Here is a 25,047-nt window from a genome sequence, read left to right as displayed (position 1 = left end):
TCTTCTAGCATGAAAGTGGCTAGAAGTACCTTCTGTGTATCCGAGCACGGAAATACTTCAAACAGTTTTTCGATCCCAAGAACCCAAGCTTCCGCTTTCAAAGGATCCAGTCCACCATGAAACTGTGGTGGTTTCATTTTCTTGAACTCCTTGGTGAGAGCGATTATCCGATCATCATTTTGATTATCTGGTACGAGCGGTGCCGGAGGTGGAGGTGGCGGGTGTGGTTGCTGCCACTGTTGTTGCCACTCCTGTTGCTGTCTCAAAGCTTCTGCCATTTCCTGAATCAGTCTTTCCATTCTGTCCAGTCTGGCAGTAGAGGATTCCTCTAACTCATCACCTCTGGTTCTCACCATCTGATTGAACTTGCATTATATTCCATACCATAGGTACACAAGTACACATACACTAAGGAGCACATATTTCCAAATAATTTGTAATGCAAGTAGTTCACAACTTACACATATAATTATTCATAACAAAGCATTTAAGCATATAATCAATGCTTCCAAACTCGTACTTATCACATGAATGCATCCTAGATCTTATCTAGACGCTTATTGCTCTTTTTGGACAAGTGTGTGAGTTATTAACTCGTGCTCTGATACCACTCTGTCATGACCCGAGCCCGCCCCTATGGGTTAAGGACATAACCGGCCAGTAATCCTGAGATTACCTACGGCCTCAGACCAAAACAGACATAATTTGTCAGAGTAAAGGGGCCAAATGGAAGCAACAAATAAAAACTTTGTCCATAGAGCCGTGCTTATATGCACATCAACAGACCATATTCAGTTACGTTAATAACCCACAGTTCAAAAGTACTGTTTTCACAAAATTCATTACAGACAGGATCATCCAAAACAAGTCAACCTATGACCACTATTTACATAGATACATAAAGTCCCCGCCGGCAAGACAAAATGTAATTACATAGCAAAGGCGAGGATAGGTCTCCAGAGTGAGACGCAAGGCTGACTTCCTCAAAACTCGGATTTTTCCTAGCAGACTTCACTGGGGCTGGGTTTGGACTTCCCTTGGCTCACCTACAAATACATGAATGAGCGTGAGCGATAGCCCAGTGAATAATATCAAATATGACAGTTGCATAACAATATGTAGATCAACATGCTCCAAACGGCCTTGGGCCCAATTCATACTTCTATTTAACGAATATATATAACTATACAAAATTCAGATCAAGTAGTTCCAAACATTCTGGCCTTTGGCCCATTCGGGTTTCCATTCATGGCAAAACGGCCTTCGGCCCATTCACTTATGTCGAAACGGCCTTCGGCCCAATGATTCATGTCAAAACGGCCTTCGGCCCACTCTTTCATGTCAAAACAGCCTTTGGCCCGCTCTTTCATGTCAAAACGGCCTTCGGCCCACTCTTTCATGTCAAAACGGCCTTCGGCCCACTTATTTATTCCTGTCAGACTTTTGTCCACAATCCCAATTAACAACTCGTAAAGTTTATAAGGGAGTAACAATTGGACATTGACAAGCTTTCAAATATTGATATTACTCACAGTGATCGGTTTGTGGATGCGCCCTGGTGCTTGACCCTAGACATTTCACGAATACAAAAGGGTCATTAACAGTTCAATCCGTTCTTTAATGCACATATTCCTCTTTAGGCTTTATTTCTATCTCATTAACTCATTTACAACATTTAGCATATGCCTAAGAGTGCTTACAAGTGAAAGAGAACGGAAAACGAAACATAGAACGCATGAACAAAATTCCAGGAAACAGGGTCCCCGCTCGAGCGTAAATTTCTCCGCTCGAGCAGACCCTTAAGGCCTGCGAAAGTACTGGTTGCACGAAAGATGCGCTCAAGCGTGGAATAGAGCGCTCGAGCTGAAGGCCTGTCTACAAAACTCCACGCTCGAGCGTGATGTGTCCCGCTCGAGCGGGTCTACAAAACTCCACGCTCGAGCGTGATGTGTCCCGCTCGAGCGGACATCCAACTCTGCAAAAATGCTGGGAGCACGATTTTCCCGCTCGAGCGGCCATTACCCCGCTCGAGCGGACCTAAAAAATCTGGGTTTCCCAGATCGTGTTCTTGAGCTCCAAATCGGTTTTCCATCTACATTTCTTGCATGCAATGGCTCAAATTACACATTTACACATGCTAACATGCTACTAATACAAGATTACAACATTATGAAGCTCAATTTCATGATTTATCTACATGCATGTCCCAAAATATCTCAAACCCGTCATCAACATGCTCAAATTCAAACATTCAAGACTCATACTCCCATGATTTGTACGTGCATGTGGGAGATGCTCATCATTCTCAACTTAGATGGTACAAATGGTGATTACAACATGAGCTTCAACCAAAACTCTACATGAATCATGTGTTTCAAGCTCAAACATGCAAATTCAAAGTAATTTCTTACATGCATGAGTTCTAAGACTTCAAACTCAACAAAAATCAACTTATTACATGCTCTTGATCACAAACAACTCTTGAACTCACAATATTACAAGTTCAATTCATAATTTCAAGAGTCAATGGCTTACCTAGAAGTCCAATTCTTCAATCTATGGTCCAATTTGAGTTGGACTTCAAGATTCCAAGCTCTCAAGATCAAACACAGATTTTTCTCTCTTCTCTCTCTCTAATGGTCGCCCCTCTCCTCTCCTTAGAGTGTATATCAGCCAAGTGAGAATTAGAGAGGGAGTTTAATTGAGTAGTGCTCATCTACAACAAGCCCCACTAAGTCACAATATAATAATAGAGAGTAATTGGGCACCCATTTTACCAACTTAATCAACTTAATCTGGTCCAAATCAATTTTTCAATTAGATTTCATCGTAGGCTCTAAAAATTATGCCAAACACAATGGCGTAATAAATTTCGGGTTCTGTGGCCGATAAGGCCCTCAATTTAATTTCCAAAGCAGGCTATTCAAACAGATATTCCTATGATGAACAGATAAAACTTCAAAATCATATATATATATATATATATATATATTCACATAATGGCACACAAAACCATGCTAAACACACACCCATAAACAAATTAAGGGCCAATTAGCATAATACAGAACAGGGGTATCACATGTAATGAATCACGGGTAAGTTCTTCAAGATCAAGATCAAACAACTGATAAATATTGTTGATACACTGCTCTAATTTTGTAAGAGACATTACGGTTTTTAGAGACCCAAATATAATAGAATTCTTTTAGAAAGTTAGAAAATATATTTTTGGATAAAAATTTGATTTTAAGAAAAAACATAAAGTTACCTAAATAACTAAGATTCCTAAATGCTTGTTTCCTAGTATTTGAGAAAATCTTAACGGTTAGACATTTGAGCAAGAATTAGTGAATTTTTTAATTGTTTAATTTATGTAATAAGTGACCAATTATAGGCTGTTACATCACTTGAGATGGAGGAGCTTCTATTGGAGGAAAATCTTGTCCTTTTTGATTTATATTACGAAATAATTATGATTAATTCATGTAATGCCTACAATTATCAGAGTACAATGATTTCTTTATGTACAAAATAAATCAAGTTGGTTGAATTAATTGTTGGTTTCAATTTTTTTATAAATTGAATTTTTTAATTTTTGTGTTTTTTATTTTTAGTGAATATTTTTAAAATTTTAAATATTTTTTATTTTTTATTTTTTAGATGCACCTCACGTAGATATATCTAAAAAATAAATATTTATAAAATAATATTTTAAAAAATCAATAAATACACAAGAATACGAAAATATATTGAATTTTCATTTTTTTTTTGTATTTTTCATATTTAGTGAATTTTTAAATTTTTTTTTACAAATATTATATTTTTTAAGTGTATTTACGTTAGATATATCTAATTTTTTTTTTAACAAAAAGCTTAAACTATTAAAAAAAAATTAGCGAAAAAAAAATCTAATTTTCTGAAAATTGATTCTAAAAAATTGAAATCAAACAAAATATTTTGTCACAGGGAAAAATGTTATATGGCCTGACCAGAATAGAAGAAACAATTCTTATTGAAAGATTAAAACTAAAACCTTAAAAACAGTACAAATAGGTAGATAACCAACATAATAAAACCATACAATAATCTTGGCCACCATTAATGGAGTGTCTATTCTTCTCTAGCCCAAAACTTCCTCTTTTTTATTTTTTATTTTTTTATTTCTTCAAGTGATTACTCCATTTTCTTTCACTTCTGCAACTGATGATTTCTTCTCTTTCTCTTCTTCAGCAGATTTTTGTTCTTTCTCTTTCTCTTTCTCTTTCTCAGCCTTGAGTCTCTCTTCTTGTTCCTCAGACTTGGCCTTCTCTTCCTCCTCTGCTTTCAACCTCGCTTCCTCCTTCAATCTCTCAATCGCTTCCATCAGATTCTTCAAACATGTGTCGGCATCCTCTTCAGACGACTTAGGCATCAAATTCTCAGCAACATCAGCCGGAGTGATTTTGTTTTCCTCCAACAACCCTCGAATCGTCTCAAACGAATCGTTCGATTCTACATCCAAGTAATTCCTCGCGAGCACCTTGAATGCTTCGAAACTACAATACGACATTTCTATATGTTTATCCATTCTTCCTCTTCGAATCAGAGCAGGATCGAGTTTCTCCACGTAGTTTGTAGTGAAGACGATGATTCTTTCGCCGCCACAAGCCGACCACAACCCATCAATGAAGTTCAAAAGCCCAGACAGAGTAACCTTGCTATCTTCAGTATCTTTCTTCTTCTTCTCCTCCTCCTCAATTGGATTAGCTTTATCTCCTTCTTTCTTTTCACCCTTCTCCTTTTCCTTCTTCTTCCTCTGCCCCGTTAGATCCAGCGAACAATCAATGTCCTCAATCACTATAATCGACTTGCCTGATGTGTCGATCAACAACTTCCTCAGCTCCGAGTTGTCCTTCACCGCTGTCAATTCAAGATCGTAAATATCGTACTCTATCAGATTAGCCATGGCTGCGATCATAGTAGATTTCCCAGTACCCGGTGGACCGAAGAGGAGATACCCTCGCTTCCACGCCTTGCCGATCTTTTTATAGTAATCCTTCGACTTTGTGAAAGTGATTAGATCGTTGACAATTTCCTGCTTCTTTTTGGGATCCATAGCCAAAGTATCGAATGTCGCCGGGTGCTCGAACACCACATGGCTCCATATCTTCCTTCTGTACCCGACCCATTGCTCACTCTTGTTGTTGGTGTAGAGCTTCCTCTGCCGAGTCCTCACCTCAATCGCCTTCCCTTCCTCCATCACATGATTCAAGTAAGTATTGGTGACGATGTCCCTGTGCCGCCTGTGGAAGGTGAGCTTGTAGAACATCCTCTCGTCGTTGTCTCTATAGAAAGAGATTACTTGTCTGTTGGGGGTTGTTTTCCTTGAAGCCCACTTGAGTTTGATCCCTCTGAACTCATCAATGATCTCCTCGTGATCGTCCATGCTCAGGATAAGAGATTGGGAATCGCTCACCATATCTGCTTTGAGCCGCTTAGCTCGGGTTGAAGAGTTGGTGCTGAGGTACCGTTCAATGGCAGTGTAGGCTTTGCTGCGCTCGAACCACCCATCGGTAGAGTATTCATGGAAAGTGATTTGGATGTATGGGTAGACAAGGGCAATCAATTTGTGAGTGTATTTTTCAATATGGGTTTGGACATCAAAGGGGACGTATTGCTTAAACATGGCCCAGATAAACATAAGGCCAGCCATCGCAGACCCCAATTGAGTCAACATCTCTCCACCCGGCATCATCGTCATCTTCTTCTTTTTCAAAGAGAGCAATGTTTTGAAATGATTTTATAAGAACTGGTTGAAATGGTATGGTGTTTATAGAGGTGAAGAGAAATGGAATGTAGTGCTTTCCTTGCTGATCAAGTTTGTGAGTATGACATGCTGTATTTCTACCAAGTTTCCAATTAAAAATTCTACAGTAACAGGCACGCCTACTGACAACATTAGAGTTTGTTTTCCAATGACAAATGAGAAACAGTAATCGTACACCCCCAGTTTAGACCCTAATTTTGAATTTTCAATGACACGACAAATATTTATGAAATAATTTTTTTGCTTTAGTAAAATTTTCAAGTGATGTGACTTATGACATATCACGTGAGGTTGATTTGAAAGTCTAAAATTAGAGGTGTAAAACATTTACTTACAAAAAGAGGTAAGACTGAGTCTTGATCTAGTCATTGTGAGAAGGACACATAACAAGTTGAGTCTTAAATGACGAATTTTTTTTTATCTCGAAAGAGTTAATTTTGTCACTATAGATATTTGTGACGAAATATTTTCGTCACCAGCTTTGTCATTGAATATTTGTCAATAAAAACTACCATGACGAAAAATAATTTCGTCACTAATGAAACTGGTTCAGTGACGAAATTTTTTGTCACCAATAAAACAAGATTTTGTCGCAAAAAATTCTCATTTTTGTCACCAAATAATTATTCAATACCATATTTATAATTTTAGTTGACGAATAAATTTTTCACAAATGTTGATCATTGATGAGGAAATAATTTCGTCACAGTAAGATGTAAAGGTGACGAAATTTTTCGTTTCCAAAAGTCATATATGGATGACGAAATATATTTCGCCGCAAATATATTTATATAAACTTATATACGTGACGAAATATATTTCGTCGCCAAACAACAAAACCAATGAAAACTTCCATATTTGCGCTGCAATAAATTTTGTTACAAAAAATGTTTATTAATGACGAATAATCACTTTGTCATAATAACAAGTACAAATGACGAAACAAATTCGTCACTAAACCTGTTTCATATTTTATATTTCAATTTCAATTTCAATTATTATTTCACAAATATCCCTACTCATATCCCAATAGTCTTTTAATTGTACTAAGAAATCACTAGCTATTATACATCACTCCACAAAAAAAATCAATAAACAATTTATATTATAAATCAAAATATATCCATCAAACAACTTTAATAATATAAACCATTAAGTATAACAAAAAAACCACCAAAGCAAATCCCAAAATGAACTAACGTGGAATCCACAAAAAAAATCAACACTCAATCTTAATTTTCAACTACAACTAAGTATCAGTTCACGAAACAAAATTCAACAGTTGATCTTCATTTGCAAGTATACTTCCAAACGTCATCAAAAACCAATCTGCAAAGAAAATAGACAAAGAAAACATTAATATATTATCAATTACATCTAAACTCATATATAAATAATTTTGTTTTATAAACCAATTTAGTAGAAATGCATCTAACAAATCAGAACTTCAAAGAGTTGAGGCGATCCTTGATGATAAAGCAACATGAATAACATAAGATGCCAAAAGATTGCAAGAATACCATATATCACTATCACTAATGGCAGAATATATATATATATATATAATAGCACCAAAATATAACGTAGCATTGAGGTACATTTGATCCACCACAATGGGTTTTTCTTGCATGTTGGGTTCTAATCTTTGAAAACAACCACCAAATCTAATTCTCTCTCACAAGTTAAAAATCAACAATCAAACTTTTGCATGCCAATCATAATAAATCATAGTCAAAAAATAAATTATGCATATTTTTCTTAAAGTGTAAAGTGGCCTTTCCTATAAAGCAAAAGCCTCTTAACAATTGATCCAACAAAAATCTCTAACTTATCAGATCAAATTAACAACTTTTCTGCACAATGTGTCAACCATAAAATTCCCTTCGCTCTTATTTACATTGTTCGAAACCAGTGATCAATATATTGCACCAAAAGCAACAATTCGGTCGAGAGTAATTGCAAAATTTCTGCAAAAATAGGTGTATCTTCACAAAATAAGTCAAAACACATATTTCATTTAGTGAAAAAAAAAAAATGTTTCCTATAGTTGCTCACTCCCAGAAGAATCTATAAATAGTTTGTCAGCAATTTACATACAAAAACTTACAACTTCTCTCAAAATATTTTGATCAGTGGAATTCAACACAAGAACCTTGTAAGACTTTTGGGTTGTACCATTGAAGCCCCTCAATGCCTTCTTGTTTATGAATTTGTACCCAACAAAAGCATTGATCAAATCGTCTTTGGTAAGGAATCATTGTGATTTTTTATTTTTTATTTATAAACATGCTCATGATTTTTTTGACTCTTTGGTTTTTAATTTTGGCTGCTTTTGGCTAATATTATTTATATATTTCTTTGTATACATTTTAAAGAACAGGAATCTTACACAAATGAGGTGCAAATAAATTTATCTGAGGCAAAATGACAACAGCAAGTCCTGGAAACTGAATTACAAAGATTAGTTCTTTTCTGATAGAGTGGCTCCTATCAGTGAGTTGAATTCTGCACCACCCTTTTTGTGGGTGTCAGGATATGCAACTCTAGCTAACACCAGGTAAAAATAAAGTTTGCTAAATATTCCTCCTTTGCTTCTTATATAGTCCAATAGAGCACAATGAAGACAATATATGATTGGTTGGCTAACACGAATTGAATGTTTGTGTCAAATAACAAGGACAACAAAAAGTTGAGAATTAGAAGGTGAAGCGATAAATAATCAATCGTAAAAAAATAGAGGCAAAAAGTTATTTTTCTAGTAGTGATATATATATATATATATATATATATATATTTTAACAGATGAAGCTTACCTTCCTACAGAATTATCTCCATTTGGATGAAGCTTCCTTAGTCACTGTCTCTAAAGTATACTCAATTTGTCATTGTTCTGAATTGGAAATTCGTCAAACACCTCTCATCTGAAATAAAAGAGAAAACACTATGCTTCTCTGAGTAATGGCTTAATGAAAAACAAAAAGAAAATAATTAATTAGTTCAAGCATCTAGAGAATGCCTAAGAAATTACTTAGAACCCTAAAGACATTAACCTGCTAATGCCGAAATAGATGTTTTTCATGGTGATCACCTGCTAGCCATTAATGCAAAATGGACAAACCTTTGAAAAGAAGTTGAGTTCTTTCACAAAAATCATAAACTAAACTATGTAGCAAGCTGAATACCTTGATGTAACGCAACTACATGCCAACTTCATTTTATTCCCTTTTCTCCACATTTTCCCCATCCCTTTATATAATATAGACTTTTTTTCTTCTCTTTTTTGGATCGTTTTTTGATTGGAAACAAAGAAAATTTCATTAAAAAGGGGAAAAAAAAGAAAAAAAAGAAAGAAAAGAGGATCAAGTACAAGAGGAGGGGGACAAGAAGTACATTGAGAAAAAAGAAAAGGAAAAGAAAATAGACCTTTGCCATTATCACAATACTGATTGCTCAAAAGACAAAGGTTTTCTTCATTTCTTCCAATATATCCCCACTTCCTCTTTCCTGAAAAATTAGTTGAAAAAGCTGTCACCATCAGGCAAAGGTATTCAATTGATTACCGAGAATGGAATTAATCCCACTAGGCACATCTAGAAGTAAACAAAGTGCCTCCATTGATGTCGGAATTGATCAATTGATTACCGAGAATGGAATTAATCCCACTAGCAGCGATCTTGAGCTCATTGATGTCGAAATTGATCAATTTGGCCGTGGTCAGATCAGTCTTCATGGCCAAATACCCCATCATCATCCTCTCCATTTTCATCTCCCACAGATATATCCTATCAAAAAAATAAAAACCAAACAAAGTAGAACAAGCATAGAGAGAAGACAAAAACAAAAGCATTAGAGATGAGAAACATTATAAATGAGAAGGCAAAAGCATGAATGAGAATTCAATCCAGTTACCAATATCAGAAACATTATATATGAGAAAACTATTTTTTTCTGAAAACAAAAAATAAGAGCATACAAAACAAAGAGCACAAAGTTGATTGATAGCTTGAAATCAATAAGGAAAAAAAAAAGAAAAGGAAATAGCTGAGAAAAAGCTAACTTGAGGAGATGATTTCTAGATTGCTTGGACTCAATTCAACGTCGACAAGAATTGGCTAAGAACAAAGCATATAACAAAAGAGACATCTCAAATCAGTTATCCTGCTAATGCTGCACAAAGAGATTGACATGTTGTACATACAAAAGCAACTAGATCTAGAGAGCTGTATATATATATCCATATGTTAATAAAAGATGAATTGCACATGTTAATAAGTGGAGGTCCTATCCACAAACTAGCCTTCAAGATTTTTGAGACATTTTAAGTGCATCTACAATGTAAAGACACACTTTTGTGTCTTTTTTATAAACCTTGAGCAATGACTTTCAGACCAATTAAAAGGTACTATGACAAAGAAGGCCCTATGAGTGACATGGAATAATTGTCTAATAGGCAACTAAATAATCTTCTATAGCTATTTTAAATTTTAGAGTGGAAAAAAAAAAAAAAACAGAAATTGAGATTTCAAAAAAGAAAAACAAGATTTAGATGAATTTGCTAAACTGAAATCTTGATGACATTTAAAAAAAGACGCAATAAGGAGAGGGCTCCACTGGGATGGCAGCAACCTGAAACCACCTCCATGATTGTTAATTATTTCAGCTCCCAGCCTCCCTTAGTGAACAGAAAGTTTTCCTTCACCTCCAGGATCCATGATAACCAATTTCTTTTCAGTTCCTTTACATGCTCCTTTGCCATCTGATTTCCCAGTTTCAGTAGAGTTTCCTTAATTCTCAATTTTTTTGTGTGCATCAATTGTGAATTCATGCCTGATTGTAATTCATTTCTTATAATGCTATATTTTTTTAATTAAATTTGATTTATTCATTTCTAATAGTTAGCTGAAGAAAATAAATGCAAGTAGCAGACCCAAAATAACTGACACAAAGGCTTGTTGTATTGTGTATATATATATTGTTTCTAGAATTATATACAAAAAAAAACTCATTTTTCATGTACTAGAATATTCAAGACAGAGGCACGTCAGATGAGAAGCCCGAGCGCATGGCATTGACATCACATTCCCCCTAACACTATGGAGCCACTAGCCCAGTAAGCCTCAAAATTTCAGTGTTGAAAACCCTTGAGCTACAAGATCAAATATAAGACTATTTTAATTCACGCCAAGAATTCTGTTATAATCTGTGAACACAAAGGCGCCAAGGTAAAAAAGAAACAAGTAAGTTCATATAAGATTAAAGTTAATTTGGTAAGAAATAACATAAGTGAACTTTATGTTGTTAGGACTTTTTCTTGAGAATAATCATCCTATGTTGATACAAGAAATAGATGAGAAAGAATATCTATGCCTTCGCTTCAAATAATACTTAGGACTGATAAGAATTCACAAAACAAAATACCTCCCAGAGATCTTCTTTCCAGGAAACTCTGTAACATTAATGCCCTTCTATAGTAAATCATGCCAAACACTGTAATTCCAACCATGATAGTGGACACTATTAGAATATGAAGTAAATATCTATGTCGTGTAAACTATCCAAAGGATGCTAAAATTGAAAATAAACAAAGTTTTCACATAAGATTCAGGGAGTAATATGAATAAGCATCAACTAAATCTAACTTGTCCTAGCTAAAGTCTGGCCTCAATACAATGGCCAAAACCGAAGCTCCAAGGAAGCAAACACAAACCCACTTATCCCGAGCCCAATGCCTACAACCAACATCGCATTTTTTTAAGAAAAAAATTAAGGATTCTAATGTTCTTCCTTCAAGACAAAAAGGAATAACGTAGTCTAATTATCTATATTCATTAGAAATACATAAAATTATGTTCTGCCAATATACAAACATAGATTGAAAAAATTGAAAATAGTGAGGTTGAAAAACAAAAAGATCAAAGTGAATGAGATTCTATTAAAAAGAAAGCATACCAATCATTATTTGGAAGAAAATAAAGATAAATGTTGATAAGATAATCATTGATTTAGATAAATAGGATTTCATCCAGAATGTAAGCCATGCCAGGTCATTAAGCATAGAACAGGTAAAGGTTAACCCACGTAGTAATTCACATAGTTTAACATAAGAAAATGATAAGGAAGAAATTGAATATGGAGAATGGTCAGCAGGGCACAAAAATGTGATGAACTTTAATATCTTCCTTTTATATTGAGAAGAACAAAGCCAATTGGAAATTAACATAATCAAACCTACTTGAGTTTCTATATTAAGTGAGAGGGCATTCACACCAGAAATGCTGATCTTAATTCAAGACAGTAACAATTTTTTTAAAAATGTCTAAGGCAGGCCTTTAATTTTCATAATTCGGACTTCAAGTAGGACAAACTATTGTTTATGCCAAGAAATTGGATGGATAAGCAGAAGATGGGAAAAAACAAAACAATCAACAGATCTACCTCAAAAACTTACCAATTTCAAGCTTTCCATTGTTTCATTAAAGAAGAAGAAGAAGAAGAAGAAGAAGAAGAAGATGGACCGAAAACAATTATCAAACATCAAAACAACCATAACCCTTCAATTTGGATGCAGAGAAAAGCAATAACAAGATGGAAAAATTCAAAAAAAATTATTTTCCTTCACCAAGAACCTAATTTCACATTCAGGTTTTAATTTTTTTAATTCAGATTCAAACATTTTCCCCAACTCACATTCAAGAAAAAAAAAATAAAAAAAAAAATAAAAATTCACAACCTAAAACACAATTGTAATTTTTGATTTGCTCAATCAAAACCCTAATTTTTCAATGAGAGAGAGAGAGAGAGAGACCTGAAACAGAGTGATAGCATAAATAATTTAGTTCCTCATCCTCCCCTGAGTGGTTATACCAATCTCATTCTCGTTAATCGGCGTCTCTGGCCTCGGTTTCTCTACCCTCTTATACCGATCCATCTAAACACAAAAAACCCAAAGTCAAAAACACAATTTTTTCTCCAAAAAATAAAAAACCCAACAAGAAAACAGCAAAAGAGTACATAGAAATTAGATCTGAAGAAGGGAATAGGAAGAGGGTTAACCATGGTGAGTGTTGAGCGAGTTCAGAACGGGTAAAAGGTAATGGAAGTCTCTAAAAACCCGCTCTCGCCTTTTGCTAGTCTCCAAGGCAGCTCTAGATCGATGAATTTGGTGAGAGGCATGGCCGTTGTGGGTTTTAGAGAGAGAAATTGGAAGGAGAGAGAGAGAGAGAGAGAGAGAGAGAGAGAGAGAAATTGGTGAGAATATGATTTAGGGTTTGAAATGAAAGGGTGTGGTAGAGGAGCTTCTGCAGATCACTAGTTGAGTTTTTAGCATTTGCAGAGAGAGAGAGAGAGAGAGAGGCAGGGAGAACTATGCCCAATTTCATTTTAGTATTTAGCGTGAGTATTTTGTTTTGGCGCTTACTTTTATTTTGGTTATATTATTTATGATAGAAATTGTATGTTGCGAAAAGTAAAATATTTTTAATGACTAGCATATGTGTGTCATGGAAAGTTTACTTTTTAATGGCTGACTTGTTGTGCGTCGTAAAAAGTACAATATTTTTAATGGCTGACTTTTAGTGCGCCGTGAAATGTTTAATATTTTTAACGGCTGGTGTACGCGTGTCGTGTATAATTGATGTATTAACGGCATGTCATATGCACGTCGTAGAAAGTTTTATTATTTACGGCTAACATTGCAAGCCGTAAAAAAATCTTCAGTATTAGCATTTACGGCCTACGCAATAGACACGCCGTGGTTGGGACATTGTTTACGATATGCAAAAACAGTAAGTCGTAAAAATGAGAAATCACGCCTTGCATTTACTGTATGTCGTTAATGTGGAGCCATAAAAACTCAGTTTTGTTGTAGTAGAGAGAAAGAGAGAGAGAGAGAGAGAGAGAGAGAGAGGAGCCATACCTTTGTGTGTTTTGCAAGAGAGGGATGAGAGAAAAACTGGAGCACCAAAAAAAAGGAAAAAAGGGGTGGAGGAGAATTAGTAGGGTTTCTTTTTTTCATTACCGCCAAATCTCAAAATTCTCCTTTAAGATTGGTTGGTGCCAAAATAATTTTGTCATTAAAAACTTTAAAATATTAAAATTATTGACGATAAAAATATATTTCTCATTAAATAGTTTTAAAATATTTAAATATAATTTTTTTTAAAAATATTTTAAATTATTGGTGGCAAAAATATATTCCTCACTAATAATTTTATAATTTGTGACAAATTTCTTTCTCACTAAAAGTCTCAAAATTTTGGCGCCACCCAAAAAAAATTAGAGGAAAAATCTTTGGTGACAAAATTTAATTTTCCTCACCTAAAAATAAGTATTTATTGACGAAAATAAATTTCGTCACCTATTATTTTTACTTTTTATTATATGTGACAGAATTTTATAATTCGTCACGGATTATACTTATTTAGTGACAAAATATTTTCTTCATTACTTTTTGTCACCATAGGTTTAGAGAGTTAATTAACTTGTGTTTTGTTTTGAGAGAGAGAGAGAGAGAGAGAGAGAGAGAAATTGATATACAAAAATAAAAAGGGGAAATTGATAAACAAAAATAAAAAGGGGAAAAAAGTTAGTTGTCTATTTTTTCCATCACCGCCCAATATGTCAAAATTTTTCCTCCAAAATTAGCGACAAAATAATTTTTTCACTAAAAAGTCTCAAAATATTAAAAATTATTAGTGACAAAAATATATTTATCACTAAATGGTCTTAAAATATTTAAAATCAAGTTTCTAAAAAAATATATATACAAAATTATTGGTGACGAAAATATATTCCTCACTAATAATTTTATAATTGGTGACAAAAAAAAATTCTCACCAAAAGTCTCAAATTTTGGCGCCAACCAAAAAAAAAATTAGCGGGAAAACCTTCGGTGACAAAACTTAATTTTTCCTCACCTAAAAAAAGTATTTGTTGACAAAAATAAATTTCGTCACCTATTATTTTTATTTTTTATTATACGTGACAAAATTTAATAATTCGTCACGAATTATTCTTATTTAGTGACGAAATTTATTTTCTTTACTACTTTTTGTCATCATAGATTACTTTTGTTGTAATGGGAGTTTAATAGATTTGTGGTTCCCTTTTCTTTTAGTGACAACTAACATCTAACAACTAACAATTATTAATGTACGTGCGTGATAAGATTTGTTTAGGAAGCCCACATCTAAAAAATATTTATCCATTCATTTTCTAATATTTTGTTTTGTTTATGTTTTTCTAAACTTATGGAATGAGAAAAGAAAAAAATATATAGATCTAACGAATTTTTATATAGGAAAACTTATGAAATATGATAATGAAATTTGGGGGGAAATGTGACAACGAAACAATTATATATAAAAAATAAAAACATTAATGAGGATATGTGAACTCATTTTTTCAAATGGGTTTCTGAATTCTAATAAAGAAATATTCAAATATGGGTGTATGATTTTATATAACAATTTTTTAATATTTATTTGTACAATACTCCAATATTTTATTACTCGTGGATATTATTATATAAAGGTGCTCGACACGTGCCATTGGGCCGCCGGTTTTGACCACGGTCGAAAGCAACGGAAAATGTAACATTCAATAATTAACAAATGTTATAATGTGATACACTTAAAAAAAATAAAATAGCACAAGTTATACTTACCGTAAATTTGATTAGCATATTTTAAATGTTAATTTTTCTTAATAATTAATATTATTTTTAAACTAATTGGTATCAAATTTCAATTTTAAATTTAATTATGATTTTTTAAAATTTTTAAATTTGATTTAAGAATAATATTAGATATCATGAAAAAAAGTTTGTGAAGATTTTTCACCTTTAAATTACACACACAGTAGAACACCACATACTAATTAAAGAATGAAAATCTTCTTCAATCATTTTATGATATGTTTTTTATGATACTTAACACTATTTCGTGATTTAATTATGATTGTTTAACATGTGAGTACTTGGTTTTCATGTAAGATAGATTCACAAAGAGTTTCATTAAAAATTGTATTTAATTGATTTTATAAATTTATGTTAATCATCTAGGTAAAATTTTATTTAATTGATAACTATAATTATATAATTTTATAAAAATTAAATTTTAAGAATAAATTAATAAATATAATAAAAAAATATCACGATTGATTATTACCCAATGAATCAATTTTTTCTATTAAATAACAGTAAAAGATAAATAATTTCAATTATCTAAATAAGAAAAATTATTATATAAGTTTATCCTATATCTTACATGATATATTTTTACAATTCTATTGATTATATATCTATTATTTTTTATTTTTTATTTTTTATTCTATATATTATATAAAACAATAGAATTAGAAAATTTAAATTTCGAAAAAACAGTATAATTACTCCCAAAATAGATGTTTTGCGTGTGTTCGGTTCATTCATTTTTTTTTTCCTGTGGGGTATGACATCAACTGCTTTTGCGTCACGTGGGCCAGTGTTTAATGACGACATTAGGTCTATATCATGTTTTATCATTAATTAATAATTAATTAAGTTTAAAGTACTATAAGCTTTAAATTATTTATTAAATTTTTTTATTAAACCTCTAGTTTCATAATAGATGTTAGACCATCTCCAACGGTTCAACAAAGTTGACATCAAATTCAAATTTTGATGAAAAATTTATTATTTTGTGCTCCAACGGTTGCACCAAATCGATATCAAATTGATTTGGTGCAACCGTTGGAGGAGGACCCGGTCGACCAACCGGTTGCTCGGCCGGTTGACCAACCGGTCGACCAATTTCCTTTACAATTGGTGGGTTCAAACCGGTCAAAAAAAGTTCAAACAAATAAATATATATATATATATATATATATATATATATATTTTGCCTTACTAGTTGACCGGCCGGTCAACCAACCGGTCAACCACTCCTGGTTCTTGACAATGAGGCTTTGTATGACATTTGCTTCCATACCTTGAAGCTCACCACTCCTGGTTGTAAGTTTTTCTTTCAAACTTTAAGCCGTGAATTGTGGGCTTGTTCTCTGATTTGACTCAAATTGCTTACTAATATTTATATGTTTTAGATTAGTGATTTCATCTAAATTAATTAGGTATGAATGAAAGTTGATCTTTATATATCCAGAAAAAGTTTTGTTGCTCTCAGTCAGCATCATCCGATCTGGGTACTCTGCAAAACAAAAAAAAAATATTTACGCTTACCGGTCGACTCACCGGTCGGCCAACCGGTTGACTCACGGGATTTGATACGGGATTTGATGCACCGTTGGAGCTAGTGATATTAAATTTGGTGAAACGAGTCATTTTTTACTCAAATTTAATGAAAAAAAGAAGTTCACCGTTGGAGATGCTTTTTTACGTGTGTTCAATTCATTCATATTTTTTTCCCCCTGTGGGGACAATATGACATCAACTGCTTTTGTGTCACGTGGGCCATGTTTATGACATATTTCATCATTAATTAATAATAAATTTTAAAAAACGCTAGGCACTCTAAATTATTTATCAATTTTTTATTAAACTTCATACATGTAAAGGTGAAATTAGGAGAAGATTATAAGAGGCTATGATCCTTCTGTTTTGTGAATAATACTATTTGCCATAGAATTTTAAAAAAATATATATTATTTTATACATAAAATGGCCACCAGTATAAAAATATATATATATCTCATTCTTCTTCCATCTTCCATTTTCTTTTTATTTTGCACAAAAAAAAATTTCTTCTCCTTATTAGAAATTACTTTTACGGTATTTAATTTTGTTTTCTATGTATATATAATTATATATCATATTGTATATATATGTATGTTTGTGTATATGGTGAAAAAAAATAATTTTCTTTTGGTCCATTAGGTAATGAAATCCTGATTCCGTCCATGCTCACATGGATATGAGATTCACACAAACTCATATGTATCCCACACAAACTCACATATGTGTATCTTACACTCATGTAAGAAGTTTAGTAAAAATTTTAATAAATTATTTAAAATTCTTAACATAACTCGTAAATTTTTTAATGAGAGAGTAAATTCTATTATTTGGATATAACTATTTATTTTAAGATGACTAAAAATGTTAAGAATTTAAAATTTAGATTTTACAATTTATTCATAATGATATAATAAAAGAGTTAGTTCTTTTATGATTAAAATTACAACAAATTAAAAGTTAATATCTAACACGTTATGTTATTGTCAATCAAATTATAATTTTTTTTAAAAAAAAAAAAATTCAAACATTTTACTAAAAGATTTTAGTAAATTACAATATAGCAATATTACATCTACATAATTCTCTCTCCTCAAACTCCAAATATGATTCAGACTCATATACAGGGTGATTTGAAAGATAGTTAAAAGTTAATTTTGTAATTTTTTTTAAACTTTTTTCAAAAAAATATATAAAATATGTGAAAGATAATATAACTTAACATAAATTAAAAACTATAAAGTATTTTTTAACCCACTACTTAAAAGAGGTCACACTGTTGTTAAATAGAGAGTAAATTACACACGATGCTTCCGTAAAATTCCAATTTTACGGTCAACTAATTAGGATATGTCATGTAAGGGTAAGATTTAAATTAAAAAAAATAAAATAAAAATAATAATAATAATTAAAAAAAGAAAGGGAATTAATTAAAGAGATTATACTTTACGGACAAACGGTAAAGTATGGTTTTACGTCATCCAATATTTAATTGCACGTCCTTCCAAATTAGTGAAAAAGGCAACATAATGCCTCTCGGGAAAATGTTTGAGGGCCACAATTTTTGTGGCTCAAATGGCTCAAAATTGCCAAAACGACGTCGTTTTGACAATTTTGAAGTTGTTTTGTACTCAAAACGACGTCGTTTTAGCAATTTTGAGCCATTTGAGCCACAAAAATTGTGGCCCTCAATCATTGCTGTGCCTCTCGCTCTTGAGTTTTCCCTGCATCTGGCCTCACCTTCTCACTATGCAACCAAACAACAACAATGATTCATCCCACTAAAAACATCACCACTAATAGCACTAATGCATTAAAAAAAAAAATAAAAAAATTACAACTCCAAGACCAAAACATCACATCATTCATGACGGGACCCACTGCCACCTAATTAGTGGGAGCACTAATTAATGATCCCAAGCATTTTTCAACAAACAATGAGAACACCGGACCCGCTTCGAAAAATTATTTGGTAGCGGAGGTACATCACATGACAATGTTTCACACTAATCACTATATTTATTGTTTATTATTACCTAATACAAAATCAGAAACTTCAACCTTTTCACTAATCATACAATATTGATTTAGAGCTCTAAATAAGGAGCTCTAAATCCATCACTAATGAGATGAAAAAAAAAAAACCAAGGCACAATACACATGTGGCAGTGGATGGGACCCACTGTCACATCATTAGAGACACCACTAATTAGTGGTCTAAACCATTTTTGCTAATCATAACATTTCTGACTATTATATGACCATGTCAGGATGATCAAATAATTTCCCAACCTAGTTTAGATTACCCCATTACTCAATTCCATCCATAACACTGTTGCTTATACAATCAGAACTTGTTTAATCGAGTGGACTATAACATATGATTCTAATTATTAATCTATGGAATTTACATTACTTTATTTGATTATAAATTTTATTATTCAAATTAGATTTTAATGGTCATTCTATTTAACAAAATTGAAAGATTTTTTTAATTCTACAACTAATATAACACAGAATATATATATATATATATAGCTTAGAATGAAAATGTAATTGAATATAAAATTATTGGGTTAAAATGTAAATATAAATAGATGATCTGTATAGCTTTGGACTTTCAAATGAATTTTATAATTAGATTTTTTAAAAGAGTTTGTCAAACTTAAAATTTTGTTTGGTTGTATATATTAAAAATAATTTTTTCAAATTTAAAATTCAAAACTTACTTGGTTTTGGAGTTTCCAAAAATAGTTTTTAAATTTTTAATTTGTATTTTATTATTTTTAGTGAACTTTTTAATATTTTAATCAATATTTTTCACTTTTTAGATCCACTCAATTTAAATATTTTGCATTATAAAATTTAGAGAGATGCAGAAATTAAAAAAAATTAGACCCTTCTTGCTACAAACTTAACGATAAACATATAAAAACTGTCCAATTGAATTTAACAATAAGTTTTGCTATAAATCTTTATTTTTAACAATAAATAAGTTTCAATAATATCATTGTAATTGATATAGTATTTGAACTCAAATTCTCAATGCAAAAGTCACTACAACAAAATAGTTCTTTAATGACAAAATCATTTCGTAGTGAAATTTTCGTTACCAAATTGATCTGTGATGAAATAATTTCATCACCTTGTTCGTCATCACTAAAAGCACCTGATGACGAAAATTTATTTTGTCGCCTATTACTGGTATTTGGTGACGAAATATTTCGTCACTAAATGTTAAATATTTTGTCACATATAACGTCCATTTCGTCACTAGAATTAAATAAAATTTTATTATATTTGTTTTGAGTGACAAAATATTTTGTCATTAAAAATAGTGATAGAATTTTTAGTGACGAAAATATCGTCACCAAAAGATGGAAAAAAAGATAAACTTTTGTCAACTAATATTTTAATTTAGTGATGAAATAGTGAATATGTGTGACAAAATTATTTGTTGGGATTAGAAAGTTTTAGTGTCAATTTTTTTTCATCGCCAATAATAAATAAATTTTAAAAATTAGGGGTGGAGGGTTATATTTGCAATTTATATATTTTTTTTCAATAAACAATAACTGTACATTTTAATAATCTATTAAATAAAATATCTAATACAAATCAATATAAAATTAAACTGTTCATTATCATAAAACAACCCAAGCAAAATACATGTCTCATAGTATCAAGAAATTAATATATAACATCCAAACTACAATATCTATTCTAGTAAAATAAAAAACTACAACACCATCAAAATAACTTGTGCATTTTAATGACCTGCCGAATATAATATCCATTACAAATCATTACAAAAACCTTCTCATTTGGTAATATCAACAAAAACCTGTTCATTTTAATCTATTCAATAAAATATCAACAAAAAGATACGGTCCATCACAATATAATCATAACCCACAACAACATAGTCAAAATACATGTTTGGTAATATCAACAAAAAGTACAACTGCACTGTGATGGATGTGTTTTGTAATATCAACAAAAAACTCTTGCTATGCAGGTTACCAAATTCGTTCATCTCCAATTTGCCATTTAAAAAAGAAAAAAAAAAAGAAAAAAAAGACAACAACAATAAAAGGTTAAGATAACCATTCACTAAATATATTAATATGCAACCTAGAAGAGAAAAAATAAAAATTTCAAAGTAAATTTAAAACCAAATTTTACCGTGCTTGTTCTATAAATTTTTACAACTTACATTAGTTCCTCCCAAGGTGTTCATGATATTTCTGGGCTTTTTAACGACTGTTTCAAGATTTTACTCCCTAACGGCCTATTTTCAAGCCTAAATGTTTTCCAACCGAGAGTCCTATGATTGTTTTGTAAGTTTTCACAACTTATGTTGATCCCTCCCAAAGTGTTCATGATAATTTCTGATAATCTCAAGGTGTTTGTGATGTTTTTCGGGCCTTTAGATGCATATTTCACTATTTTCCCAAGACCTTGTGCCTAAATGTCAAAAGTAGTTTTTTATTCTACCTTATTTGAAGAAGAAATGTTCTACTAAATTAACATATAAACATAATATACTAACCAAGAAGCTTGTCCATCAGAATCTGAACTTTCCCCACTCTCAAAATTTCCCGTGATACCTTTCTGAGTCAAACACTCTATGATACTTTGTTTCTTCTCTGACTTTTGATACCTTGCAGTTTGTTCATTTTGTTGTGCTATTTGCATCTCAAGGCGTTGAACATAGTCACTATTTTTAGCAGGTGCAACAGTAGTCTTTATAGAAGAAGAAGGCCTTAAGCCGAGTCTTTTCACATAACCTGACCTTGGCTTAAGCACCTTGATTGACAACTCCTTCGGGCTCAAGGGGATCACACCAGTCTACGAGAGGTGTTCTGCTTGCGTCTGTATCATGTTAATTTAAAATAAATCGAACAATTATTAGTTATTCTACCCTACAAAGCAAAATAAATAATTTTATCAAAATTAATATGCATTGCCTTGTACATACATAATTAGCTTGGCTCTCTGACGAAATCCATTCATGCGTGTTCGAATTATAGTGGATGGACTTGTAAAATTCTGCCAAATCAGGCACTCCTCCATTTGCAATTATCTGATTCATTTGTTTTGAATGTTATTTCAAATATTTAAATAACAAAGCCCACAAATTGATAAAATAAAATAGCAGAACACACCGAGCTGTGCACCCTAACCGGGATTGATTTTGATCCACATCTATGTTTTGTTTTCATTTGCATCCTATTATTCACATTAGTTAGTGATTGTTCCTACACGATTGAAACACCAATAAAAACAACAAAACTTAACATTAGTAAGAAGAAAATTAATTTTTGACAATTAACATAAAACATTATACCATGAATTCTTTGCTATTCCACTTCTTGTCAATTAGAGATGTCCATTGATTAAGAGTAACACTTGCAAGTGGGTGGCTTCTCGCGTACTCCTCCCCTCTTGCATCCTTAAGTTGCTTGTATTGTTTGTGCAACCTATAGGTGAAGATCGCCGACCAAACTGTGTGTTTAAAGTCCTTGCTACATCACTCGGATTGCCTTGTAGATCAAACTGATCTTGCAAAATCAAATCATTTTTTTTATAAGTTAAATAACCTAAATTTTGTTCACATACACAATTAGATGTAGCAGCAACCAACTGTGATATATACATTTTATTTTGTTGGCTTCACTAGCTATATTAGAATTTCGTGGAAGCTCTCAAATCTAATTTCACATTGACCAGAAATTCTATATTTAGATGTTCATTTTATTTTATTTTATTTTCCTATAAATGTGAAATTGCTCTTTCATTACTAAGAACAACCAACTTAGTAATTCAATTTCCAAGCACCTCTGTTAACAAAACTAATCCTATATTTGCTAAGAAACCCACTATTATATAAATATTCTGGTTATGAAAGCAAAAATCATCCCAATAACAAATTGCAAGTTGAAAGCCTAGAGAACGTATTAGCTAACCCTAAACTTTGCAACACTATCGAACTTTCAACAGAACAGAGGACACTGCAACATTCAAGCAATAGTTGTTTTGTCCAGTACTAGTATAGTTTCAAATACTCTTTTTGTACTATTTTTGATTCAATGGCAGTTGACTGTTTTATGGTATATATAATAAGTAAATATGGTAGTCAATAAAAGAGTTGAGGAACCATTTGTTCAACATGGTTTCAATTCAACTAAGATCATTTACATAAACTATAGGATACTATTACTAACCAGAAAGAGCCATATCCAAAATAAATGGTTTTAGAAGCAGAAAATTAGAATTCAATAAAAGCCACACGTTAAATTAGCAAACATGAATAACATACAGAAGCTGAATGTGTCCTGATACCAAAAACATAAAACATTCGTAAATTAAATGAAAAAAAGAAACTTCAAAATACAAAATAGCAAAATTTAGATACAACACCTTTTTATCAAAATCCAGAACAAAACTTCACTCTAACCTCCACTCTTCCTTAGAATTGAGAGCTTCCACGAGTGAAATTGTTTTGTTGGCATCTAATTTAGAATTTCTTTTAGTTTGTTGGCATCACTAGTTATATTAGTGTTTACAGATATATGCATGAGATAGCTCCAATATATGTTATTAGCTTTTCCATGATTTGATTAGTACTAACAAGAATACTTCCCTGTTTATTTGTTGGCATCACTAGTTATATTAGTGTTTACTAATATATGCATCACTAGTTAAATTTTTAGATTTTCTATTGTGTTTCACTATGCAAGGATGCAAACTGGAATACATAGTTATAGTTGCATTCTTACTAATCTTTAAATTCTTTCCAAAACTAGAAGTTTTTGATATGCTACCATGTAATATTTTGTTTAGCAGCAAGTTCTTGTAAATCACCCTAACAAAGAGAGTAGCTCTCTCACACAAGAAGCAAAAACTTGAGCATAGCCGAGCAACAAACTGAAATAAACCCCTATGCTACACCATTTTTCTCTAATCTTTTCCATCTATCACCTCAATTTTAGTTTCCAAAAATATAGAAGGCAATGGTGAAGGGTTTCAATTTCAATTTTCATGTGTCATGCCTCTTTTACTTGACAATAATTACCTCCAAGTGTTGGATCATCGGCTTCTTATCAGCATTGTGAACCTTCTTCCACCTACGAACGCTCAAGTCTGGTAATTGCGTTCGAACCTCTATACCAATCTTGGAGGCCAACTTAGAGGCTTGATCTCCTACTGGCGCACGTAATTGTTTAGGTACAGGAACCAACATCTTTCCATCTTTCTCGACAATGCGTTGGGTTTGTATGCCGCGTGTTGGACCACGACCATGTCTGTCATGTGAAGCTATAAGGACATAATATTAACTGAGTTAGTAAGTAAACAAATGCAAGTTAGACCTTAAATTGAATATAAACAACTTTGGAAACTTACCAACATTGCTAGATGCAGCCATCTCATGCTCAGGTTGCACATTATGAGGTGGCAAGGGTTGGGTACCAATCTCTTGACCTGGGGAATCCATCCATTCTTTTGGAGTGGGAGTTAATGGCCCCGAATGAGACTGTAAACGAAACCCCGATGGCATCTCTTGTACCTGAAATAACATAATTGAATAGTAAAGAAGATATTTAACACAGTTAAAATATATTTTAAAAAAGATATGATGCTTAAGATATGTGAAGAAGATATTTAAATAGTAAAAGACATGTTCACATACAAATATAAAATAATGTATATAATACCTTGCGGTAAAAGGAACCCAATGACTCATTATCACTATCGTTCTCACTCTCTGATGGTTTATACTCATCATCATCATCTAACTCAACCCTAATTCCCTTTTCCTTTGCATTTGCACATTTGGGCTGAACCGCACTCATCAAAGAATTTGTAATATTCTTCACTCCAAGATTGTTCATTACCTCATAGGTCTTCATGATTCGCTTATTTCTTTGTTTCTCATATTCTGTTAGCTTCTTAGTTCTCAAATCACTTGGTTTCAGCCATTTCTTTTTCCTTTGACCATTTTCTACAACTA

The 25,047-nt window shown here is 32.2% G+C and overlaps 1 protein-coding gene across 1 annotated transcript; it reads right to left on the bottom strand.

Annotated features, from left to right (window-relative positions):
* Nucleotides 1–3,994: 3,994 nt before the first annotated feature.
* On the bottom strand, nucleotides 3,995–5,958 carry LOC114321516 (AAA-ATPase ASD, mitochondrial). The gene has a single exon (XM_028268687.2). The coding sequence runs from the start codon at nucleotides 5,738–5,740 to the stop codon at nucleotides 4,166–4,168; it is 1,575 nt and encodes a 524-aa protein (XP_028124488.2). The 5' UTR covers nucleotides 5,741–5,958; the 3' UTR covers nucleotides 3,995–4,165.
* Nucleotides 5,959–25,047: the final 19,089 nt, after the last annotated feature.

The sequence above is a fragment of the Camellia sinensis genome, chromosome 1 (assembly GCF_055761805.1).
Source record: "Camellia sinensis isolate YWXY chromosome 1, ASM5576180v1, whole genome shotgun sequence".
Classification (NCBI taxonomy): domain Eukaryota; kingdom Viridiplantae; phylum Streptophyta; class Magnoliopsida; order Ericales; family Theaceae; genus Camellia; species Camellia sinensis.
Note: the sequence above shows the minus strand (reverse complement) of the source record. Positions and strands in the feature narration are given on the sequence as shown.

Bases quoted from the DNA above. Each gene is read 5' to 3' on its own strand.
- LOC114321516 (XM_028268687.2), bottom strand. From the start codon at position 5,740: ATGACGATGATGCCGGGTGGAGAGATGTTGACTCAATTGGGGTCTGCG.